Consider the following 21,608-nt stretch of genomic DNA (forward strand, 5'->3'; position numbering starts at 1 on the left):
CCATCTCAGTGAAGAGGAGTTAACTTCTTAGAGGTTTAGAGAGAGGTTCAGGTACCCTGAGCATATGAGGCTAAAGGATGCAGGGAGGAGGAGATCCCCAGAAACTTTAACTCATGGTCAGTTGCTTTTTCCAAGAATTTGAGGGATAGCAAACACTTCTAACCCAGACTTTCCAGTCCTCTGATGTATTTCTGTGTAACTGATGCAACTTCCACAATTAGGAAAGATTTGTTGCCAATTTCCTCTACATCTGCTTTGCTCTCAGAAGCAGCATCTCTCTGGCTGCAGATGTGAATCAAGCACTGTCTGCTCTTGGGCAGTACCATGGGTTAACCCCATGCAGTAAATAAGAACCATGCAGCCACTTGTTCATGCCCTGTCTCCTGGGAAGGAGAACTGGGGGGAAAAAAAAAAGTACACCTTGTAAAATAAAAACAGTTTAATAATTAAGATAAAAAAAACAAATATTATTATAAAAGTGGTAATAATTATAATGAAAAGGAGAGAGAGGAGAGGATCAAATGATGCGCGGTACACTTGCTCACCACCTGCTGACTGATGCCCAGCCTGTCCCAAGAAGCAATCCTGGCCAGTTCTCCCCAGTTTGTATACTGGACCCAACATTGTGTGGTGTGGGATATACCTTTGTCCAGTTTGGGTTGGCTGTCCAGGCTCCCAGCAGTGTACCTGCTGACTGGAAGAGAGAGAAATCCTTGTTTTGGGGTCAGCTCTACTCAACAACAGCCAAAAAATTGGTGTGTTATCAACATAAATTCAAAACAGGCACTGTGCCAGCTGCTAAGAGGAAAAATAATTCTCTCCCAGTTGAAACTAGGACAGGCACTCAAGGGCAAGCAGCAGCAAACTGGGGCTGTCCCAGCTGGGAAAGGAGAGAGGAGCACCCTGAGTTTGGCTTCCACTGGGTTTGATCTGAGTTTAATGTATACTTACTTTATTCTCTCTTGTCATTAGCCTTGCTTTCAATTTCTTTGTTTACCCCTCCCAGTGAATATATTTCCAGCAAGTTGACAACAATCACAGGTGACTGGATGGATCAGGAAAGGGAGAAAGTCACAATGACTGTGAGATGTAAGCTGCAGTTGTCATTTTATTCCCACAAACCAGATCTGAATCCAGTACCTGATATCCTGGCTGCAAAGGACATGTTTGCTCTCTTTGCAGATGCTAAAGCATGTTTTAAGACAGATCCCAGGTCTTCAAGTCAAGAATGCATCTGCACCTGAGATTTTGGTGAACAGTTAGGTCCTGTTGTGCCAAATGTGTGTATTGTGCACGCTTTTTAGTATAATTAACAGTTTCTGTAAAATGAAGTTTTGCAGTCTAGTAGTATTTTTACCCAAAGCTTTAAATGTATATTCACCTGGGCACCAGTAATATATTTAATTTTTCTTTGCATGGGAACATTTTTGGATTCACTTGAAAAAACTTGCTGTTCAGATTGAATCCTGCATCTTGTGTCCAAATTGTGGCTCTCAGCTTCCTTAGCTGAGCTGTCTTGAGATACTGAATCTGCTGCATTGACAACTGCAGGTGATCTATTTCTTGGCTTGCAGCTGTTTTACATAGTGTGGAGCTTGAATGGGAGGTTTAAATTCTTTCTGTTGCTGTAGAAGTCAAGAAGGCAGCAATTTCAGATCAGGACTGGCTCTTGTGCCGTATATGTTGTAGGACTGAATACACTGTGATGAAATTAATTGCCTTGATTTAAAAAAGATTGCAGTCTTTACTTAACAGTTGTTTCTGATTAGGATTTTAAAGTTCTCTTGAATCCCCAGCTGCCTGCATGTGTGGGCATTTCTGCTTTGTGAGAAAGCATCCTTTCTCCTGCTTTGAAATGAAATTGTTCTGCCAGAAGTGCGTTCAGTCACAGGCTGTGTGACCTTTCCTGGACTTGTGTAGCTATTCCTAAATGTTTCTCATGTATTTAACCCTGATGGCTGTCTTTGATATATCTGTAACCCTGAGTGCTATCAGCATCTTTCTCCTACAGTCTTTTCATGAGAGGTCAGCAAGTCAGGGAAAAGGTGGTATGATCTTGACAGACTTCCACATTTTAGCCCATGTCCTTATGGATCTTGGAAATGCTGCTTAGAAGAGTCCTCTGGTCCAGCCTCCTGTGTGGAGGAAGGCTGTTGCTGACAGTGAGTGAGTTGGCTGTGTCATTGTCAAGTGGGCTCTGAAGTGCTCTCAGGATGGAGATCTCACCGCAAAGCGAGATCAAAGTGTTCTAGTGTTTCACTGTCCTTTGAAGTCAGCTAGAAGAGAAAGCAGAGGACAGCTGTATTAGCAAATGGATTTAGAACCGCAGTGTTACGTTGAGCCAGCAGTTGGAGAAAGCCTGGCATCAATTTCTTTTTAGCCATGCAGCTTCTGTTTCATGGGAATGTGATCTAAAAAGATCATGCTCCACTCCAAGGAGTGTGCCCATGGACCTGCACTGTTTTTGTGCACTGGCTAGCTCTGTGCTCATGTGGCTGGGCTGCAAAAGGCAGAACAGCAGAAAAAAGGTGTTTGCTGATAGGAGCATTCCCCTCTGCAGTTGAGGTTGTGTGTGCTTTTTGGGGCAGTCTCCAGCTGAGCAGTAATTCTGGGAATCCAGGATTCGTCTTCTGTAGAAGACCTGAGGTCGTGCTGACAAGTATAGAAACTTCGGGTTAATGTTTTGTGAGAGAAGCAAAGAATCTGGATTATATCCTCTTTGGTTTTACTGGACTGGATTCACATGCCCTACCTAAATTACATGTTTTTGCAATTACAGATTGCAGTTGCAAAACTAATAGCCTGCAGATGCTATGCAAAAGCAGAGCTCCGCTGCAGTGAATTATAGGAGGGACATTTCTTTTTATGGGTAAGAGTAATAAAACAATTAATTGCTTTTGGGTCTTACAACTTTGTAAAATCTGCAAAGACAGTTGACAGACTCAGCTGGGAGTTACAGATGAACTGTATTTCTGTGCTTCTGTAGCCCCTGAGAAGGACAGAAAATTGCAGAGAAACATGATTTTCAAATAATTCGAAGCAAACATTTTTAATTTTATGATGCTGGTTAGATTGAGAGAGCCTTTAGAAGAAAACCTGATCCTTATCAAACATAATGGAGAAACTTTTCCACCAGTACAAGCTGGGATTCTTTTTCCTTCACAGAGGCACAGAACTAAGTCAGCTAGACATACCTTTTCCAGTTTGTTTTTTAACTCAGATAATTTCCACAAATAACACACACACAAATTATCAAAGCCTTTTCAACTCCTTTAGAACCTTCCTATACGATTTGAACCAAAACTGTTCACTTAAACATAGAATTCTGTCCCTCACATCCTGTTACTTCGCGCTTAGGAATTTTTTTTTAATCTGCTGCCAAACCAAAATTACATCATAGCAAATGCATGCATTGTTCTTTACTTTTGGGCCTGCAGAGCAGTTCTGCAGACAAGTTTAATTCACAGGATTTCTGTCCAGTCTCTGTCCTGTGCCATTCACATGGCCTTTTTCCTTCCTATTCAAATCAGAAAGGACAAAACTACAAGGAAAAATACATTTATGAGAGAAATAAAGTCCAAATCGGGTTCCTTTACCTCGTTCTCCCTCGCAACTGGACTGGCATCGGTGTGCCCCGTTCAAACTTCTGCCAACTGTGATTTCCTGGGGCATTCCCTATCCACAGGGCAAGGATGATCGTATTTAGTGCCTCTTATTTTGGATGTCTTGCAAGTCAAAAATGATACTGAAATAGCTGGGATAGAAATGAGGCAAGTTCATCTTGGGTAATTCCAGAAGGAGGGATTTGCAGAGGAATGGGGAGCTTGAGAGAAGCAGGTAGTTTTGCTGCTCTGGTGTCATTTTAACAGGGTGAAGATAGATGTTTCAGTAGGACAGAAGGTTAGTGAGCCTGTCTTTGGAAGCGTGCTCATGTTCCACTTCCTGGAGGTGGTGCCTTCTCAGAGGCCCACTGAGTAGAGTCTGTAAGTATCTAATTACTAGCATATTTCAGTGTTATCTTAGGGCATAATTCCTCCTCTTCGGTCTTGTATGTTGAACAAAGGGATTATAAACCATGAAAATAGAAAAACTGAACAGTATATCAATATTTTTCACCTTTCTATGATACCTGCTTCACCCCTGCCTTTTGTGCACCTCCACAATATTTTGCGTGTTTGTGAACTGCAGAGAACACGGTTCCCAGCAGGTCTCTGTTATCCTTAGTAGTCTCCATAACCTTTCTAGTTCTTAATCCAGGAGAGATCCTTTGCTGCTGGTTCTCCTTTACACAGTGAAAATTCTCCAAAGCTGAGCCCTGCTCATGGACAAGCAGCAGTGCTGCCTTTGGAGGGAGGGGGAGAAACTCTTCCAAAGGAAGCTTGTGACAGAGTGAATCTTCCATTCCTCTGAGGTCTCTGGGATTTTCACAGTGCTTTTTGACTCACAATGAGATGCTTTCCAATTAGTTTGGGTTTGGAGTCCAGGACATATCACATCTGGCAGTAGCACAATTTACAATAAAAGGCACTAAAGACTTCTTCATTAAAAGGTCTCTCAAATTGGAACTAAACTGGATAGGAACTCGTTCTTCTGCAGGGGCAGGGACTAGAAGCTGTTCCAAAGTGAAGTTAGGTATTATTTATGAAAATTTGTCTGGGAATGGCAGGAAGATGTAATCTTACACTAGAGGACATTTTATTGACTGTGGGATCGAGCTATTTCTGGTAAAACACTTAAATAAAAATCATATCTCATCACTTCATTCCACCACTGGATGCAAAGTATAGGCTGTAAAAACCACCTGTGCACAGAAACACTGGGTTTGAAACAGCACTGGGGTGAAAAGGAGCAATTTTGGCAAAAATGAAAGCAGAAAAAGAATCTCTATTTCCCCTGCTTTTTAGAACTTTCTTTTTCTGGGGCCATCTTCTCCCCATCCCTCAAAACAGGCTTAAAACCTAGAAAAGTAATTAGATGCTATGATTATGGATTGAATTCCCAATTACAAACTCTCATCTTTAAATGTGCTGCAAACTCAAACTGTGTTATTTTGTGCTGGCTAACATCAAGGTTTACATAGGTAGAACTGGTATAACTCCAAATTAAGTTAAACAGAATTGTTAAAGTGGTAAAGCTGCTCTCAGTATGGGCTGCCAAGGGCTGCTGCAGAGAGGCTAATAGCTTATGATACTTTATTGTGGGCTTTCTGTGGGTTCCTTGCAGTCATCATCCCATTTTTCACCTGCTCCCATACTCTTCATGTCATGGATTCCCTGTAAGGATCCATGATGAGGTGGGTAAATCTCCTTGGATTTCTAAGGTCTACCTTTAAAAAAAAAAGAAACCAACCAAAACAAAAACCCTCAACACGTTAACTTGAAAAACAAGTCAGCTTTACTAAGTTCCTGGCATAATGAGCAAGAGTGGTGGCTATGAGTCACAGTTTGTGTAGAAGTTTTAATTGGTTTCTTCTCTTTATTTTTTTCTATTTTTAAAACCATCTCCATGCTTTTCAGATATAAGGGTCAGAAATGTTTCCAGAGGCAGCCTCCCCTCTGCATTTCTGCCCTATTTAACATCCACTGATGGCAAAGGCAGTGTTTCAGGAACTTCTGACATTTTCAGATGGACCAGTGCTGCATCTAGTGTGGTGTAACCTCAGAGCACCATATGGTTGCCATCCCCCAGCTGAATCAATAATGAAATTGTCCAGCCATTTCCTCTACAAATTTGTAAACTTTCATACACGTCCTCTTTGAACTGGCAGAGGAAACCAGAAATGCCAAGGCCTGATCCCGTTTACATCCTGATCTGTGCTCTGTGCTTTGCAGTGTTGGAAACTGCTGGCATAGATGAGGATCAGCCCCTTGGCTCTGAGTGTGCACTGATGAGTTCTCTTCCCTGCTAAACAGCCTCCTTTTGTATTTGGAGAGCTGCTGAAATCCAGCTGGATTCCTGAGAATTAAGTTTTCAGGTACCATTTCTTGGGCAAGAGTTGTGTGCCGAAGGCTGGGGTGCTGCTCAGGGCCAGGTCAGTGGCCGGTGTAGGAGAACAGGACAGACACATCACATCTCTGACAACAACAAAAAGCCTGAAACAGTGATCCTGAAATTTTTAAAAAGTGTGAAATCTGTGGTTTGTGGGGAAAAAAGCTGGCTCAGGGGCTCTGTCAACCCAGGGGTTTAAGAAGTCTAGCTCCTTGGAGTATTTGTACTCTGAATCAGTCTCTGAAGTGGCAGGCAGTATTTTGGGCCTGGAAGAGCACATTTTTGTTGCACAGTCTTTGTATTGTCAAAAACATACCTGTAAAGAAGGTCCAGTGTTGTGTCAGACTGGAAATCCCTGAAGACGTTCAGAAAAAATAGGGTCAAAAGATGGTGCATGGATTTGATACACAATTTTTGTATCATCAAAAAAGCACTTGTTTTCTATCTGCTTGATCTTGAGATCGCTCACTAGGTGTGGTCAGACTGAACAGATAAGGTTTTAAGCTGTCAGGAGGTATTGAACACTGCCAGAAGTTGTGCCATTAAAGAAAAGTGGCCCCTCCCTGGATGTGGGGAGCTCCTCAGCCTGGGTCAGCAGCAGCTGTAGTGTGGTCCTGGAAACACAGCGGGAAGATTCAGGCTGGAAGAAGTTGAGGCACACAATCCCTGGGAGACTTCTTAGTCATAAACAGAGATGAAAAAGTGCCCAGCTCCAGTGTTTGTTTGCTGTAAGAAGCCTTGGGACGCTGCTGGACAGAGTGCCCTTTGGCACGCCTGGCTGCTGTCGCCCCCTCTGCTCTGGCAACTGCCTTTGTTGGTTGCAATATTCTTGCACAGAGCTGGTCTCCAAGGCAATGGTAAAGATCAAATCTCCTCATCAAGGCGAATTACCAGAACAGCACATTAAAGTTTTCCTTTGGTATTTTAATCCAGTCTCCTCGGAGCTTTTATTGCTGTAAAGCAACAAATGTCACTTGTTTTTGCAAAAGGTTGTTCTTGGTTTGTCAGAGACAGATCTCTTAATGAAGAGCAGGGCTCGTTGGGACATCTTGACAAAGTCTTTGTGGGAAGTGGGGTGGGGGCTGTGTTCCTGGAGCCTTGGCTCCTGCATGGATCACATCTGTACTTTGCAGGGTACATGCTCCAAGCTGCTGGGAAGGGTCCGAGGCTTGGCCCACCCTGCAGCAGCATGACCAGCAGTATTCACACAGACAGATGTGCTAAATGTGCTCTAACAAAGCACATCTCAATCAAATGTCCTTAATTAAGACCTCAGAAAAACCTTTTGGAAAATACTTATCCATACCTAAGTACAACAGCTAAGAAGGTAAGAAAAATCTGGGGGAATTGATTTGACAGATAGCAACCGCTGGGACAGGAGGAAAGACAGCTCATGCTGAGAGTGCAGAGCCTTGCAGGGCTGGAAATCCGCTCCTTTGTGTCCATGTCACGCGGCCTTCCCTAAATGCATGCAACCTCTCCTCCAGACATTCTCTGGAATATTTTCCTCCATCGTGGGCATACTGTGAGGATTAATTTCTCTGTGTTTCTGTCAGAAAATGAAGCAGGAATGGAGGAGGTGCAGGGCTGCTCCCTGGGAGGTTCTGTGGCTGATGGGATATGCATTGCAAAAGCCAAGACAAGCAATGTTGCCAGTTCTGTTAATTTAAAAGTCAAGAGTCCAGCTTAGAAGTGATGATAGTTTAAGAAACAAAATGAAATCAAACAGGCCCATGCCTAGCATTTTTTCTTTCTGTTTAATGAAACCTCATGGTATGCAGTGATGATGTTTTATGTCCTTAAAACTATGAGCGTTAAGACTAATCTTTTAATGAAAAAATGAAAGTTAAAATGTCTCCATATTTTCATGCATCTAGGTAGGAGGGACTTTGAATACCAAACCACGTGTTGTGAGATTGAGGCTGAAGCTGCAAGAGCAGCAGGACTTTAGGAATATTCTAGCACAGGAACAGGATTTCAATTGCCGTTTGGCTTTAAGGTTAGAGATACATGAGGCTCTAAGGCTTTATTCCTGCTAGAGCCCTGATAACAGTGATCTGATATGCAAGAAACCCCAAAATCCTTATTGCAGTTCCATGTGTTGTTGATACTTACTAAATTAAGGTAACGTGTTCGTGTCTGGATTATTAGTATCTGTGTCTATTTTTATCTGTCTGTCCATCTCACCTGGCTTCAGGATCACAGAACTGCAGAGATGATCAAAAGCAAAATGAGAATGCTGAAGCAAGGGTCTCATTTGAAATACTCTTTCCAGGCTGATATTTTTCCAGTCATTCTGCCAGCAGTCTCAGGTCTGCTTCATCTATTTAAACTGTCGTCTTAAGTGCAGCTCCTGCACCAAGGCAAAGCCATCTGTTGTTGGGTAATAGTTCTGATTAATTCTGCCTCTGGTTGACACTCATGCTCCTGAGCCAGATGCTGACTTGCAAAATTTGCTTTTATTCATATTCATTTTTATGCCATGTGTTAATATCACAAACAGTATTTTAATTTAGGTGGGGTTGGTTTTTTTTTTTGTCTACAGTTTAAAATTAGGGATGAGTGATAGTTTCCCAGCCCCCTCTGGGATGCAATTCAGCATCCTTCAGAACGGCACAGGACACTTTAGAAATGCATTCAAACAGTGCTTCCAAATGTCTCATATCTTCCAAATCACTAATCTGTACGCTCATTTCTGTGGCATAGAATTAATTATGTATTGCTTTCAAATAAAAGGTTTGGACTACTTGAAGACTTTTGGGCTTGAGAATGTTGTGTGTGGCTAACCGTGCTTAAAATACCTGTTATTCTACAGCATACCCTTTGACTTCAGTGAAGAATGAGGGTAGTTAGGTAACTTTGCAAGTTTGCACTCATTGCCACAATGCATGTGAAAGATAAAGTTGATTAAAGAGATGGATAAATGTCACCAATTCCAGATTTATAAATTGTGTCTTTGTAGATGGGCAGCTTCCTGACAATGTGTGCATCTTATCCATTAGCTCCTGGTGGCAGTCTGGGTTTAGAGCTCTTTCTTTGTCTGTTTTCTCCGGAGTTGCTGTTGAATCACTGGGAGGTTGTGCAGTAACTCCAATGCACGTTTGAATGCAACTGTAAAGTCCTTGTGGTAGCTCTTAATACAGCTTATACATATAATAAATAAAGGTGCCACTATAAGGCAGCATAAATTAATTAACCAGTCTTTAGATAGGTTAGCAAAAAGCAGTTGCTACTTGTAATGACTCTGAGGTGATCATCTGTGCAATACTTGTGGTTTGGTAGGTAATGATGGACTCTCAGAAGCATTGAAAAAGAAAAAACCAAACAGTATAAGTATTTTTTTAAGCTCTACTGAAAATAGTAATCAAATCATGGCAAGGGCATTGTTACAAAATGTAATTTAATGGGCATCTTTTCTTTGACCCGTTCCTTTGGGAACGGTGGGTTTCAAGAACAGTTTTTATGCACGGTTCATTGTCGTAGTGAATGTTGTCTTAATCTTAAGCAGTTCAAAAGCAAAATGGGAATTACATATGTGATCTGAGAATTATACCAGAGTGGTTTTGTAATTTGGTACCGAGATGTTTTTGGCAGACATTTATTTAAGTAATGTTTTCTTCTCATGGTCAGTCATTTGGTGTTTTGCAGGGTAAAATTTTTGATAGGAAGGAAGAGAAAGAAAGTGATACTTCTGCAATGTATCTACAGAATATCTTGATGTATTTAACATCTAACTTGGTGTGTAACTCCATTCCCCAAATCTTGCATATAAACTGTAGTGTTTATATTTTAAAATGGCAAAATTACAGTTACACTGACGTTAATAAATTAATGTATCCCAAAGGAAGTCTAATTCAGTTTACAAAAAAGATAACCTTGCCCAAAAGTATGAGATGTTTGTATGGGAAAAACATGGGAAAGCATGAAAGGAGAACATCAGACTGGCTTAATAATATGGGAGATGCCTGGACCAGAGCTTTTAAGTTCTGTTGATAAGGGAAGAACCATGTTTTTCCAGGCTGCAAGTTGAGCAGCAACAGCAAAAGAACCCTGAAGAGGAGCTGTGTTTCTCCTTGCTGGCCAGACCTGTATCCAGAGCGTTTCCTGCAGATGCGGCTTCCATTGTCAGAGCCACGGCAGTCTATTTGAGCACTGCTGCCTTACAGCAGTGCCAGGGAGATATCAGACACTAAAGCACTGCTTTGCCATCCAACTTCCCTGGAAGGTGTTGTCAGCAGAGCTCGTGTTTCACACCCCATCCCAGCTCTGAGCAGTGCAGTCCTGCTGCACAAAGCACGTGGTGTAGAGCTTCACAGGGACAGCAAGATGACTTACATAGAAAGTGTGCCGTGCAAGTAAAAGCTTCAATTCAGCAAGGTCCTTAACCACATGTTTAAATATCATTGAAGTCAAGTTAAATAACTTTAATCATATACATAAGCACTCTGTTGAATGAGGGCTTAATAGTAGTTTCCTTCTCTTTCCACATGGTCAAGGGTTTTTCATATTCTGCTGCATGCAGTAGGGATTTCTTCTTGGTTGCACAGCATGAGCAATTGCTGTGACTTTTGGAAGACTCCCTGAACAATATGAATTTTCTGAGCTGTTGTAAACAGTTCAGTGTGGAATGCCAGTTAAGAGAGAGTGGGAAGGCATTTTCCCAGCTCTCTACTTTGAGAGTAGATTTATCGCATCTTTTCTGCTGTTTTTCAGGACCACCTGTTACTGCCAGCCACCACACATAACAAGACCAGGAGACCAAAGATGTCTATAGTCCTGCCAGCTGTAAACATCAATGGTAAGTGCAAAAGAAGAAAGGGGATGACAAGAGAACAGTTTCAAAGAGATGTGCCTGACTCGTACATGAAAAGCACACTTAGGCCAAATGTTTGTCATACAGCTTTGCAAGAGAAGTCAAACTAATCATTACTAGGGTTTAGTTGCCACGGTTCCCATTGGAGCTGGAGTACTGGCAAGTCCCCCATGCTTGGTCAGCCAGATTGTGAGGAGAGGTGGGGACTTGGCCAGCAGTTGGGCATCCTGGCTCCTTCAAGGGCCGGGAGGGTGTCGTCCATTCCTGGTGATTTGTACCCAGCTGATTAAGGGTTACATGAATGGGATTCAACTTCTCTGACTTGGTGTCTCACAGAGCCCGTGGAGGCTGTCCTCATCTCCTCATTTGGGTTCCTCCTACGCCTGCTTAGCAGGGCAAATTCCTTGGCCTTGCTGGTTTGTTTAGGATGCTGACTGCCTTCCCTGGCCCTCCTTAGCTGTTTACCACACTGTTATACAACACTCAGTGTGAGTGGGACCTCTCAGCACTGCCTGGTCAGGATTAATAATCATCATGTTACCATGCTGCAGGACAGCAGAGAAAACAGCTTTGCACTGGGGCACAGGCTTGTCAGTGCACAGAAATGTTCTGGGTCAGCATTTCAGTCCCACATGAGAGACAGGACACGACCTGCACAAATATATCATGAATTCAGATGGTGAGGAATTGCCAAGTTAGGACACGTTGGGGACACAGGGTCACTGCCACACTCATCAAATGCATTGAGAACCCTGGAGCAGTGTAAACTTTACTTTTTGAACAACTGTGCACATAATGCTTTTTTAAAACATCTGTGTTTTACAGTACGTGTGAATCATAAACCCAAATGTTATTGTTAAATCCCAGCATGCCTAAAACATTATCTGCTGATGCGAATTTCCATAAACTAAGAAAAAAAAATCAGGCTTTCGGTATTTTGATAGTTACACTTTCCCATGCAGTACAGTCGAGTGTGATAATCTGTACAGCTGTCCTAGGGGAATTTTTTATTAGACGTATCAGAATTGTTTTTGGCATTTATCTGCCTAAAACTCCCTTTTTATGTCTATTACAAAAATCCTTTTCTGGCTGACCTGAATTATCACATGCAACTGGGCACTTTATCACTGAAGTAGAAACACTATTTCTGAATTACAAATTATTTCTTCTTAACATTTTACTGAGTCCTGTTTTTACTTGAAATAACTTTTCCTTTGTTGGAGTAAATATAATTTGGAAAATATTCATCAGAATCCAGTGACATTATTTATCCACAAATAATGAAACATTGTGAAATTATATTTTCATCAGTTCTTCAGGATTTTTCTTTGGAACATCAGTATAATCCAGGAAATAAATAAAAAATGTCCAGGGATTTGGGCAGAGATGTCAAAACAGATCAGACACAAGAATAGCATTAGTGAAAAACAGCATCAAACACGGATTCCTCTGTGACACCCAGCCAAGTGTTAGGAAAAACATTACAAGACACACAAGAGCCAGTAGGTAACTTGGCTTGATTTTTAATTTGACTGTTGATAACCTGTAGGCAATTATTCCCTAAAATGTCCTGCCTGCAGAAGAACCCATTTCTGTCCTTTGAGAACATTGCTTCTCCACCCTATTCTGCTTCTGTGGGGACTGGAGATGATCTGCAAAGCTTTCCACCCAGCTGTCTGCTGTTCTTTTAAGCCCACCTTAATTCTTTGTGCACCTGCAGAGAGTTGGCTGCTGGAAAATGACAGATCTCCTTTGGAGAAACTGGCAAAACTTCCAGTGAAAGAGTTTGTCCCCTCTTTCCTTGTTCCTCGGCCAGATCTCTGTTTAAGAAGGGAAACCTTTTCTACTGCCACTTCCTTGCCCTTCCTTTTTACTGCTACAGCCCTGGCAGAGGAGATGACTGGAATGCAAGGGAAGAGGTTTTTGTTTTGAAGCTTTTTCAGAACTTCATGATTTGCTTCTGCGGCATCTTTTTCTGTGTACTAAAGTTTACCCATGACACTGTTTCCAAAGATTAAATACTTGACAGGGCAGTTGAGAACCAACCCTTTGAACTACTTGGACAGTCTTTTCCCAGCAGGAAAGTCACCCTCTTCTGGTCCCACTTTGATGTTCTGGTGCCTTCTGAGGACCACTAGAGACTGCCTTTAGCTGGCTTGAGCCATTCCGACCACTGGCTGCAGAGACAGAGAAGAGGTAGGGACGATGAGTACGGAGTAGAATGAGTTGTCCACTGCTGTCCTACATGGCTCTGTGTGGTGGTTCCTGACATGGCTCTGCAAGACTGATCTGGCGGTTTTCACCAGTGTACAAAGCAGAGCCAAGGTTACAGCCTGAAGAGTTTTTTCTGGGAGGAAAGTGGCAGTCCTTGTGCTGTGAGATAGTGGCAAATGCCAACAGACAATCTTTGGGATTGGTGTGCAAATGCATGTGTGTGCAGTCAATAAGGTGAGAGTTTTAAAGAAGATCTTGCACAAGGCAATAGCAGTATGTTATTAATTTTCCAGATAAAAATTTGCTTTCAAGTATTCAGTTGCTCTATGCTGGAAAAGAGTAAAAACAGCCATTGCCTTGTAACACTGTGCATTGTCCTCCTTCTCAGGGTCAGCCTGAATCACCCATGCCCCTCCGAGAGCATTAGGATGGAAACAGTTCCTCACTGTGCAGGTGCACAGAAGCATATTTGCCTATTTAAATATGTTTAATATGTTAACATATGTTAAATATGTTTCCTTTTTTTTCAGTATAAGAACTTGTTGTACATTGGCATACGTTAATCCTCCACCTCTTACTCACTTTTTCTTCTTCCCCTCTGGTCATAGCCCCTTTCCAAGCTTGCTGGGCCATCCCTCCATTCACAGTCAATGCTTGCTGGCAGCTCTTCCTTTTCTGCCTCCCCTGATGCTCTGGCAGCCCTTTGCCCTTGTGCCATGTCCCTGCTTGCTGCTGTCTCATGGTACAGCTCTTCCCTTGGCCCGTGCAGCCAGCCATGCCCAGTTCTGACCTGCCTCTGCCCAGTGTCAAAGCCCCAGCATTTGTGAACGCATGCAAATACTCACAGAAAATCTGCCTGGTGGTACCTGAGGACCTCAGCATTGCTAAGCCTGGACGTAAAAAAGCAGAACTGGGGAGTCCTAGTCCCAGTCTGCGTGGTTTTGGAGGCACCATTGGTACGCCTTCCTGAGGAGTTACTCCAAGAAGAAATATCTTGCAGTTTCTCATGGGAATGAAAACAAACTGCAATCTGCAGTAAAACTTGTTTTCAAGCAACTCATGTTTGTTGTGCTGGATTGCAGCTATTATTTTAGAAATCTAACTATGCACTTGAGACCAGTTGAGTCTCCAGTATGTTTCATTCCTAAATTTGCTTTTATGGTAATTCAGAATGTTGTTGGCTCATTACACCAATTCCAAATTGACGTATAGGCAGTGCCTTTCTTGACGTTTAAATTAAACCGTCTGCCATTAGCCCTCTATTTATTTAACTGCAGTGGGTTACAACATGGATCTTTGGATCCAAGTAATCTATAGAGAACAGCATATCTGAGCCACTCTCCCCACCCTGAGCACATGCCTTCTGTGTCTGCAGCATGCCTGCAGCTCTGCAGCCCAGCACAGCCCAGCAGGACTGCTCTGTGCAGCACACAGGAGTGGGGGCAGTGCCAGAGAGCCACTTCAATGTTTGGCCCAAGAAGCCCCTTTCAGGAATGCAGTTCTCCCTGAGATTAGGTGAGGGACTCTAACAGCTTGCATTTGCTCTTGGTAGGAGAAGCTGTAAGTGTCTGTGCATGTGTGCGCTCACCAGCAATATTGGTAGCCTTAGCAGCAGCACAAAGACCAAAAAGGCCTTTTTTCTTCTTAGGATCCCTGTGCAAACGCTTTCCTATATGTGAAAGCCCTTCCATACTGAGGGTTGGTGTCTGCGCTCTAGGCCAAAACATAAGGGAGAGACCTGATGAGAAAACCCCTGATGAAATCTAAGGCTCATTTTCTTGGAATTAGCAGCTGTGTACAGAGAGAGTTTTGAATTTTTTGCAAATATTCTGGATAGGTCCTTAGTCTGATGTAGCCCAGCGGGGCTTGTCTTCAGTCTGCCTTTGAGATAGCTGTTTGTGTGCCTGACCCTTGATAACCTCTGTGTTTCTGGGTTCAGAAGGAGCCCTCTTCTCCTAAGGGTTGCTTTTTGTCATGAAATCCAACAGCAAAATAATCTTCCAAAGGCAGGAATGGAATGATGGCTTCAGCAGAGTCCACGTGCTCTGTTGTGTTGGCCAACTTTTGATTTGTGACCAGTTCCATCAGCTTTCCTTCTTGCCATCCATCATCATACTGATGTAACAGACTTCAAAAGTGCACTGAAATAATACACATGCTAATTAAAAGGGTGGAAAACAAATCTAGTGGTAAGGATTTTTGATCAAAACAGGAGTGATTTTTGCCATCAAGCAGCGTGATTATTTGCATGCAGCTACAAAGAATCTCCTTTCAAATGACAGCCATGTGCAAGCAAGTCACAGATGTCCCTGGCTGGTAGCAAACTGTGAAAAATCTGTAAGGCAAAGAGAACTCAGGCTGAGGAGGAAAATAAAAACAAAAGCTCTTTAGGGAGTGACAATGGTCTGTAAGTTCCCATGTCTTAGGGTTGAATAAATAAAGTCTTCAACTTCCTCTGCCTTTCAGGGTCAAGCAAATAAAAGATGCTGTTTCCTTTTTTCAGAGCAAGAAACAGAATTCAAAGTCGGTCATTGAGGAAGATCTAAAGCAATACATATCTGACTGAACAGCAACTCCCTTCCCCAAAGGTTACAGCTTGACATTTTGGGAAGCCTCTCTCTGGCTTTGGATAGCTTCAGAACAGTTTCCAGGAGGGCGATGGTCCCCGCTATCCATAGCTGTTGTCTTCCCTTGTTCTCCCTGTGCCTAAAAGCCAAGTCGTGGTGCCTGTGGCTGCCTCTCCCAGCTGCTGTCCTTTGCACCAGGCTGGGAAGCTCATGCCACCCTACCAAATATAGAGGACACATCTCTTTGCTGCATAAGCATGAGCAATAGAGATACTTCCCTCAGTGTTTCTGCTTTTTATCTGCATTTAGCAGAAAGTGCTGAGAACTCAGCACAGCCTTACAAGCTGTAGTGTGTGACCAGAAAGCTCTGGAAGTGTACATGGGATTAGAACCTGGATGTGAGATGAAAGAAGGGTGGCTGCTAAGGTGTTTTGGGGAAGTCAAGTCCGTCAGGTTCTCTGAACAGGATGTAGAGAAATACACCTGAGAACGTCTCCCAGTGCTGTCATTCCAGTCGTTTTGGAATTGTCATTCTTTTGCTTCTTGAGCTGCCACTTGAGGAATAAAAGTTGTTTGGTGAAGTCTGACTAGGGAAGAATCAAAGCTGTGATTAGACCTCACTGCAACAGCTGATTCCTGAGCCTGGGCTGGGACAGAGGGAGAGCCTACAGTGTCCTGTGTGCAGCCGTGGACAAGCAGCATTTACTGTGGTTTTCCTGTAATTAGGAGCATTTGCCGATGTCAGAGATGTACTTCTGCTCCCATGCTCGTGTAAGGCTGTGCTGCAGAGGTCAGGATTGAAACAATGGCAGAACATATTTTAACAACAGATTTTAGTCGTCTTGTAAGATGCTGCTATTCGCGTTTCTGTTCTCAAAGTCGTGTAGAAGTGCACTTTGTCAGAACACAATATTCCCTCAAACCTTGCTACATCTCTTTGAATTAAAATTGATCACTCCCTAGATTAAATCTTAAATTGAAGTTCTCAAGACCTTTTGTTACCTTTGAAACACTTTGCTCTCCCCAGCCATGTTTGTTAATATGTTGTCTTTGACAAAAAGGAGATTAAATTATTCAAAAAAGTATGAAAGCAGTCATTCAAGAATCTGTGCACAAAAGTAATGGAATCTATGTCACTTGAGTTCATGTTTATTTATTTAGACAGGGAACGATCAAGAAATGAAATCATGAAGGCTTATTCCCTAATGACTTTTCATAACGAGCTGTTTACCTAAATGAGTAATCTATTTTTATGCATTTGAAATAACCGGAAGGTTATTTCAGAAGATCTTAAGTGCCTTTTGCCCCTTAATTATTACAGAAAAGAGTAAGTATCTCATGGATTTTTCTAGAGCAGGCAAAGCCCCAGCGTGCCTGGTGCTCCCCATGCAGACAGGGTGGGTGCTGCAGATGGCATTTTGATGGGAACGCGCCGTTCACCAGGGGGGCAAGAATTAGTCATAAATTAATTGGGCTTCATACTTAGTATTTCCAGTGCCAGAGTCGAGTTATTATAGCAGATTTGTTTTTCTGTAGGAATGACACACTTCTGTAAAATTCACGAAGTATAATTAAAAAGAAGCCCGTGCCATAGGCTGGCAGCATGGATGCCAGTGTGGAGTTGCAGAGTTGGTTTGAACTGAGTGTGTATGTGTCTCCTGGATGTTTCTTAGCCCTGGATGCTGGTGCTGCTGTGCTCTTTCGAGGTTAACAGATAGCTGTGCTGAGAACTGTGCTGCAAAGCAAAGAGGTTACTTTCACCCCCCTCTGTGAGGTTCCTGTTGCCATCCTGGCTACATTGTGCTATGTTGTGGTTCTAGCCTTCAGCCCAACCAATCCGCCTTAATATTATCTTCAAATGTTGTAAATTCAAGATTATATAATTCCTCTTGATGTGAAATTATAGGTGGCCAACAGTTTTATGTTTGTGATACATGGACCAACTCTGGTAGCTCTTTATTTCTGCAATGATCTGAGCATAATTATCCATAATGAGCTCACCCCATAAAAACATGAAAAGCTGCAATAGAGCTGGTAGAGGAGGTTCACATTTATGAGTTCTGTCTTGAGGATATCACTGGAGTAAACCTAGAGACTGATGAAAACACAGCAGTCTAAGAGGGCCTGTTTGAGTGTTTGGGTCAGTCTCTAAGGAGATTTCTGCCAGCAGGGCTGGGGGGCTTTTCCTTGCTCCTCAGATATCCTGGGTCTGCCCTCCAGGCTGCACTTCCCTCACCTCTTCATACAGCCCACCTCACCCCTGGTGCTTCCTGCTGTGCTTCCTGGGCAGCTTCTGGGCTTGGAAAGTATTTGAAAAACACATCCTGAGCTCCTGAAGGACATTTTTGCTCATTCCCCACTGCATTACGTAAATCATCTCCCTCCATCCTGCCTGAGTCTGTAGTAGCTCCAGACGAAGAGGCTGTGTCGTATCCCTCTCCAGCACAAACACCTTCTGGGTGAATGTGGATGAAGAAATGACTGCCAGCCCCAGATGCCCCTCTGCGTGGGAAAGGAGGCACCCCTGTTTTAGAGCAGAACATTAAAGCTGTAGATCCCCTGTTGCTGGGAGAAAGAAATGTTTGTAAGGGCCGTCTTTATTAGCACGCAGCGTTCAGACAGGCTCTGCAGTGCTTTCGTAATCAACTGACACATGCATAGAATTACAGAAGCTCATGTGCAGGAGGGTGCTCACCCCACACAGATATTAGACGGTGTTAAAAATACCCTTCTACGAGCAAGAGCTGATTGCAGTATCTAAATAAATGAGGTAACTTTATGTATCCAAGTGAGACAGGTGGAAAATTCGGCTCACTCTTTGGGTACCGTCCAAACTATAAAGACATTTCAGCTGTAAGGGAATAGAGGCTCTCACTGGCCTTCAGTCTTGAATCAGTGACACACTTTAACACCAGGATACAAGTGATACTGGGTGATGGACAAGGTCTGTGTCTGTGAAAACGTGATGCTGCCTCTTGAAAATAAAAATTAAGTCCACTAGTTATCAGTAAGTGCCTGCAACTTGAAATGCCACAGTTCAAAGGTAAGGGCTAAATAAAATAGGAAACCATTAAAGGTAAAACTAGTGGGGTTAAAATGCTGGCAAATGAAGATTGATTAAAGATTAAAAGCTCACTGCAAAAATCTTTACAAGAACACTAAAAAATCCAATGGGCTTAAGTAACACATTAAAGTCAATTCATAGAAGTAAGAAGATATCTTAGAAACAATGGACATTGTAGCCAAATGAGGGAATGGGGGGGGGGAAAGGATGATTTCTGGCAGACTAAATGTCAAACCATAAGAAGTTAAGCCAGAAAAAGATACTAAGCAACAGCATGCCTGAGGCATAAGAAAAGTAGTAAAAATATTTCTCAGAGGAGGCCTGCCAGGGAATCTCTAGTGCCTGTGGAGGACCAAGGTGTAAAGGAGCACTTAAAGTGGAAGTCAGCTCTGCTGGAGGAAGGAGTAAACTGTTCTTGTGCTGGTCTTAACCACTGAGGCTGTACAAATATCGGGAGAATGGGAGGTGACAAATGAGGCAAACTTCTAAAAAATGGCTTCAACTGAAGTCTCAGTTTTGCACCAGTTGGCAGAATCTGTGAGAGTTGAGTGTGTCCTGGCACGTGCAACAGGTTGGGAAGAGAGCACAGCTCCTGCAGAGGAAAGCCCTACTTTAGTGTTCCTTTGGAGGCCCCAGAGGGAGAGTGAGTGAGGATAAGGGTGGTCTCTTCAGCACAGTAACATACTGAGTGTTCAAAATCCTTGGAAAAGATGGTCCTTGAGACTGCTGAAAGGAAGCAAGCTTTTGTGAGGCAAGAGGGAAGGCTCACTTACGGATTAGTGTCTCTCTAAAAGGTGGAAACGGTCTCATTTTGCAGTGAAGGGGTTGTTACCAGTTGGTTCACACATAGGTCTGTGCTGGGGAGATGCCATGGCTCCCAGTCCCTGCTGCACTCACAGGGATCAGTGCCCTGGTACTGGGACAAGCCCTCCAGCCCTAGTTCTTGAAAGACACCTTTACTGGAATGCCTTTCCAGGCTACTCTCCTGTGTGCAGTTTTATGTTTTGTAAAGTGGGTACGTCTGGTTTTGCAGACAGTGTGGGAAGCTTGTTTATCCTTTTAGGGCCTCCCAAGTGGGCATGGGATGGTTCTGACTAAGAGCATTGCTCTTCCTCTAGCCTCTTTCCTTCACTCCCAAGAGTTTTCAGTGCAGCCGAACACCTTACCCTTGTCTTTGTTTTTCCTTTGGGTTTTTGCCTCTTGTCATTAGCACTGTTACAGCTGGTTAGATTTTAAATATCTGGTTATCGTGCAGCAATGCTAGCCTGCCAACAACACACACATGCACAGCCAGAGCTGTCAAAAATATCTGTTTTTCCAAGAAATGCTCCGTCTGAGGGACTTTTAAATGAAGTGCCTGCAAGGGTCAACACTGGTGAGTCTGATCTCCTCCTCCTGAGGTGACCATTGACTCCCTCTCCAAAATGAGAGCAATCACACCAAGTCCACACTGGGCCATCTCCTCAGTAGCTCATGTTCTTTCTCTTAGAGGGAAGTGATGCAGCATAAAAGAAGATTGAAAGGGGAGGTGGGCAGTCCAGTGAGAAATGGTCCTTGGGAAGAGCCAGCTTTCCTTCCCTCTCCCTGAGTCCTCCCAGACTAGAGCAGGAGCTGCGGAGCCCCAACTGGCACAGACTGGCCCCTGTCCGCATTGCTCACAGATGCTGCTGACCTTTTCCAAAAAGCACCTTACAGTGCTGTAAGCTGATGATGCTCCTGTAAGCTGTAAGCAGGTGATGCTCCTCACCCACATCCAGTGCCAGTCTGTCTGGTGGCTCCATTATTTACTTCAGAGGCCACAGAGAGCTTGTTTCCTCTGGTTTTCTTGCTTACCTTTCATGCCTGTGCACATCCCCCTTGGATAACCCAACACCACTGCTCCAATGGATTAGGCATGGAGAGAGACCTTGTCTCTTTGCTGTCAGCTCTGCTATCAGCTCATGGCTTGTCAGGGTGACTTTGATGGTGTGGATCCAGTGTTTCTGTGCTCCTGGAGATGCCTGGCTCACAATCTGAGAGGTGGTAGGAGGCCTGGAGACTGAAATGCTAGGATCTCACTTAGCTTGTGCCTGGGACTGAGGAGGACAGCTGAGTTCACAGAGGTGAGACCACTGCAACCGCTCTGTTTGGAAGTAGTTCCACGTGGGAATTTGCTTTTAAAAAGGGAAGTTATTTGGGTCACACTGTAACTTTCTCCCTTGCCTCAAACAATCCTGTCCAACGAGCCTATCTGTAAATGTTTTAGCAATCCTGCTGAGTTGTTGCAGCGAGCATATTTTTAGTCTGTAACACTGCTTCATTTATATACTTATTTGGGAGTGTGTACCAACCCTTCTTGTGGAAACATTGTCCAGATGTGCTGGGTAGGACAGTCGGGGCTTCATCAGGAGATGAAGATGGAAGATTGCAGCAGTGACAATGTGGAGAAAGCCCCCTGAGTTATGTGTGGGGACAGCTGCAGCCCTTCAGCAGGCCATTGCCAGAGTGCAGCTGGTGCCTTCAACTCCTGAGGCTCAAAGTTTCTGGGCCTTGCTACCCTAAACATAAGCTCTGGATTGGGCCAGGGCAGGTTACAATAAAAACTCTTTGGGTAATTAGGTGCTAAATCATTCCTAAAGCTAAACTTTATCGTTGTCAGTTTGGCGAAGCTTGCACAAAGCACCTAGATGCTGGAACACATTAGTGGCTCTTTGAGAGCTGCCCTGGTTTCTGCTGCTTTGAGAGATGGGCCTGCAGAAGGGACTCCGAGTGCAGATTTATGCTGACACAGACTGAAAACTTCCTCTTCAGAAGGAATTTTGGAAAGTACAGAGTGTGAGTAGCTGTTCAGCAAAGATGGCTTTAATAGAGTTGGTGGGTTTGGATCACCTTACACAGGGATGATTTGCTGGCTTCTATTTCGACATCAGTTAAACTGGCCCCATGGATAGCAAAGTCACCCTCTGTTCCCCCCCACAAGGAG

The 21,608-nt window shown here is 43.5% G+C and overlaps 1 protein-coding gene across 3 annotated transcripts in view; it reads left to right on the top strand.

Annotated features, from left to right (window-relative positions):
• Window positions 1-21,608, top strand: part of ATF6 (activating transcription factor 6) — a 72,483-nt gene that overhangs the window by 43,814 nt on the left and 7,061 nt on the right. For 2 of the 3 annotated variants that reach the window (XM_066191984.1, XM_066191985.1), the window contains exon 15: window positions 10,702-10,786. In XM_066191984.1, coding sequence (XP_066048081.1) covers window positions 10,702-10,786 — 85 coding nt within the window. Of the gene's footprint in view, window positions 1-10,701; window positions 10,787-15,518; window positions 16,791-21,608 lie in introns of those variants that run through there. The other variant, XM_066191986.1, reaches the window with a different exon arrangement.

This window comes from Chamaea fasciata, unplaced genomic scaffold (assembly GCF_029207755.1).
Source record: "Chamaea fasciata isolate MVZ Bird 193981 ecotype frontalis unplaced genomic scaffold, bChaFas1.0.hap1 SCAF_10, whole genome shotgun sequence".
Classification (NCBI taxonomy): Eukaryota; Metazoa; Chordata; class Aves; order Passeriformes; family Sylviidae; genus Chamaea; species Chamaea fasciata.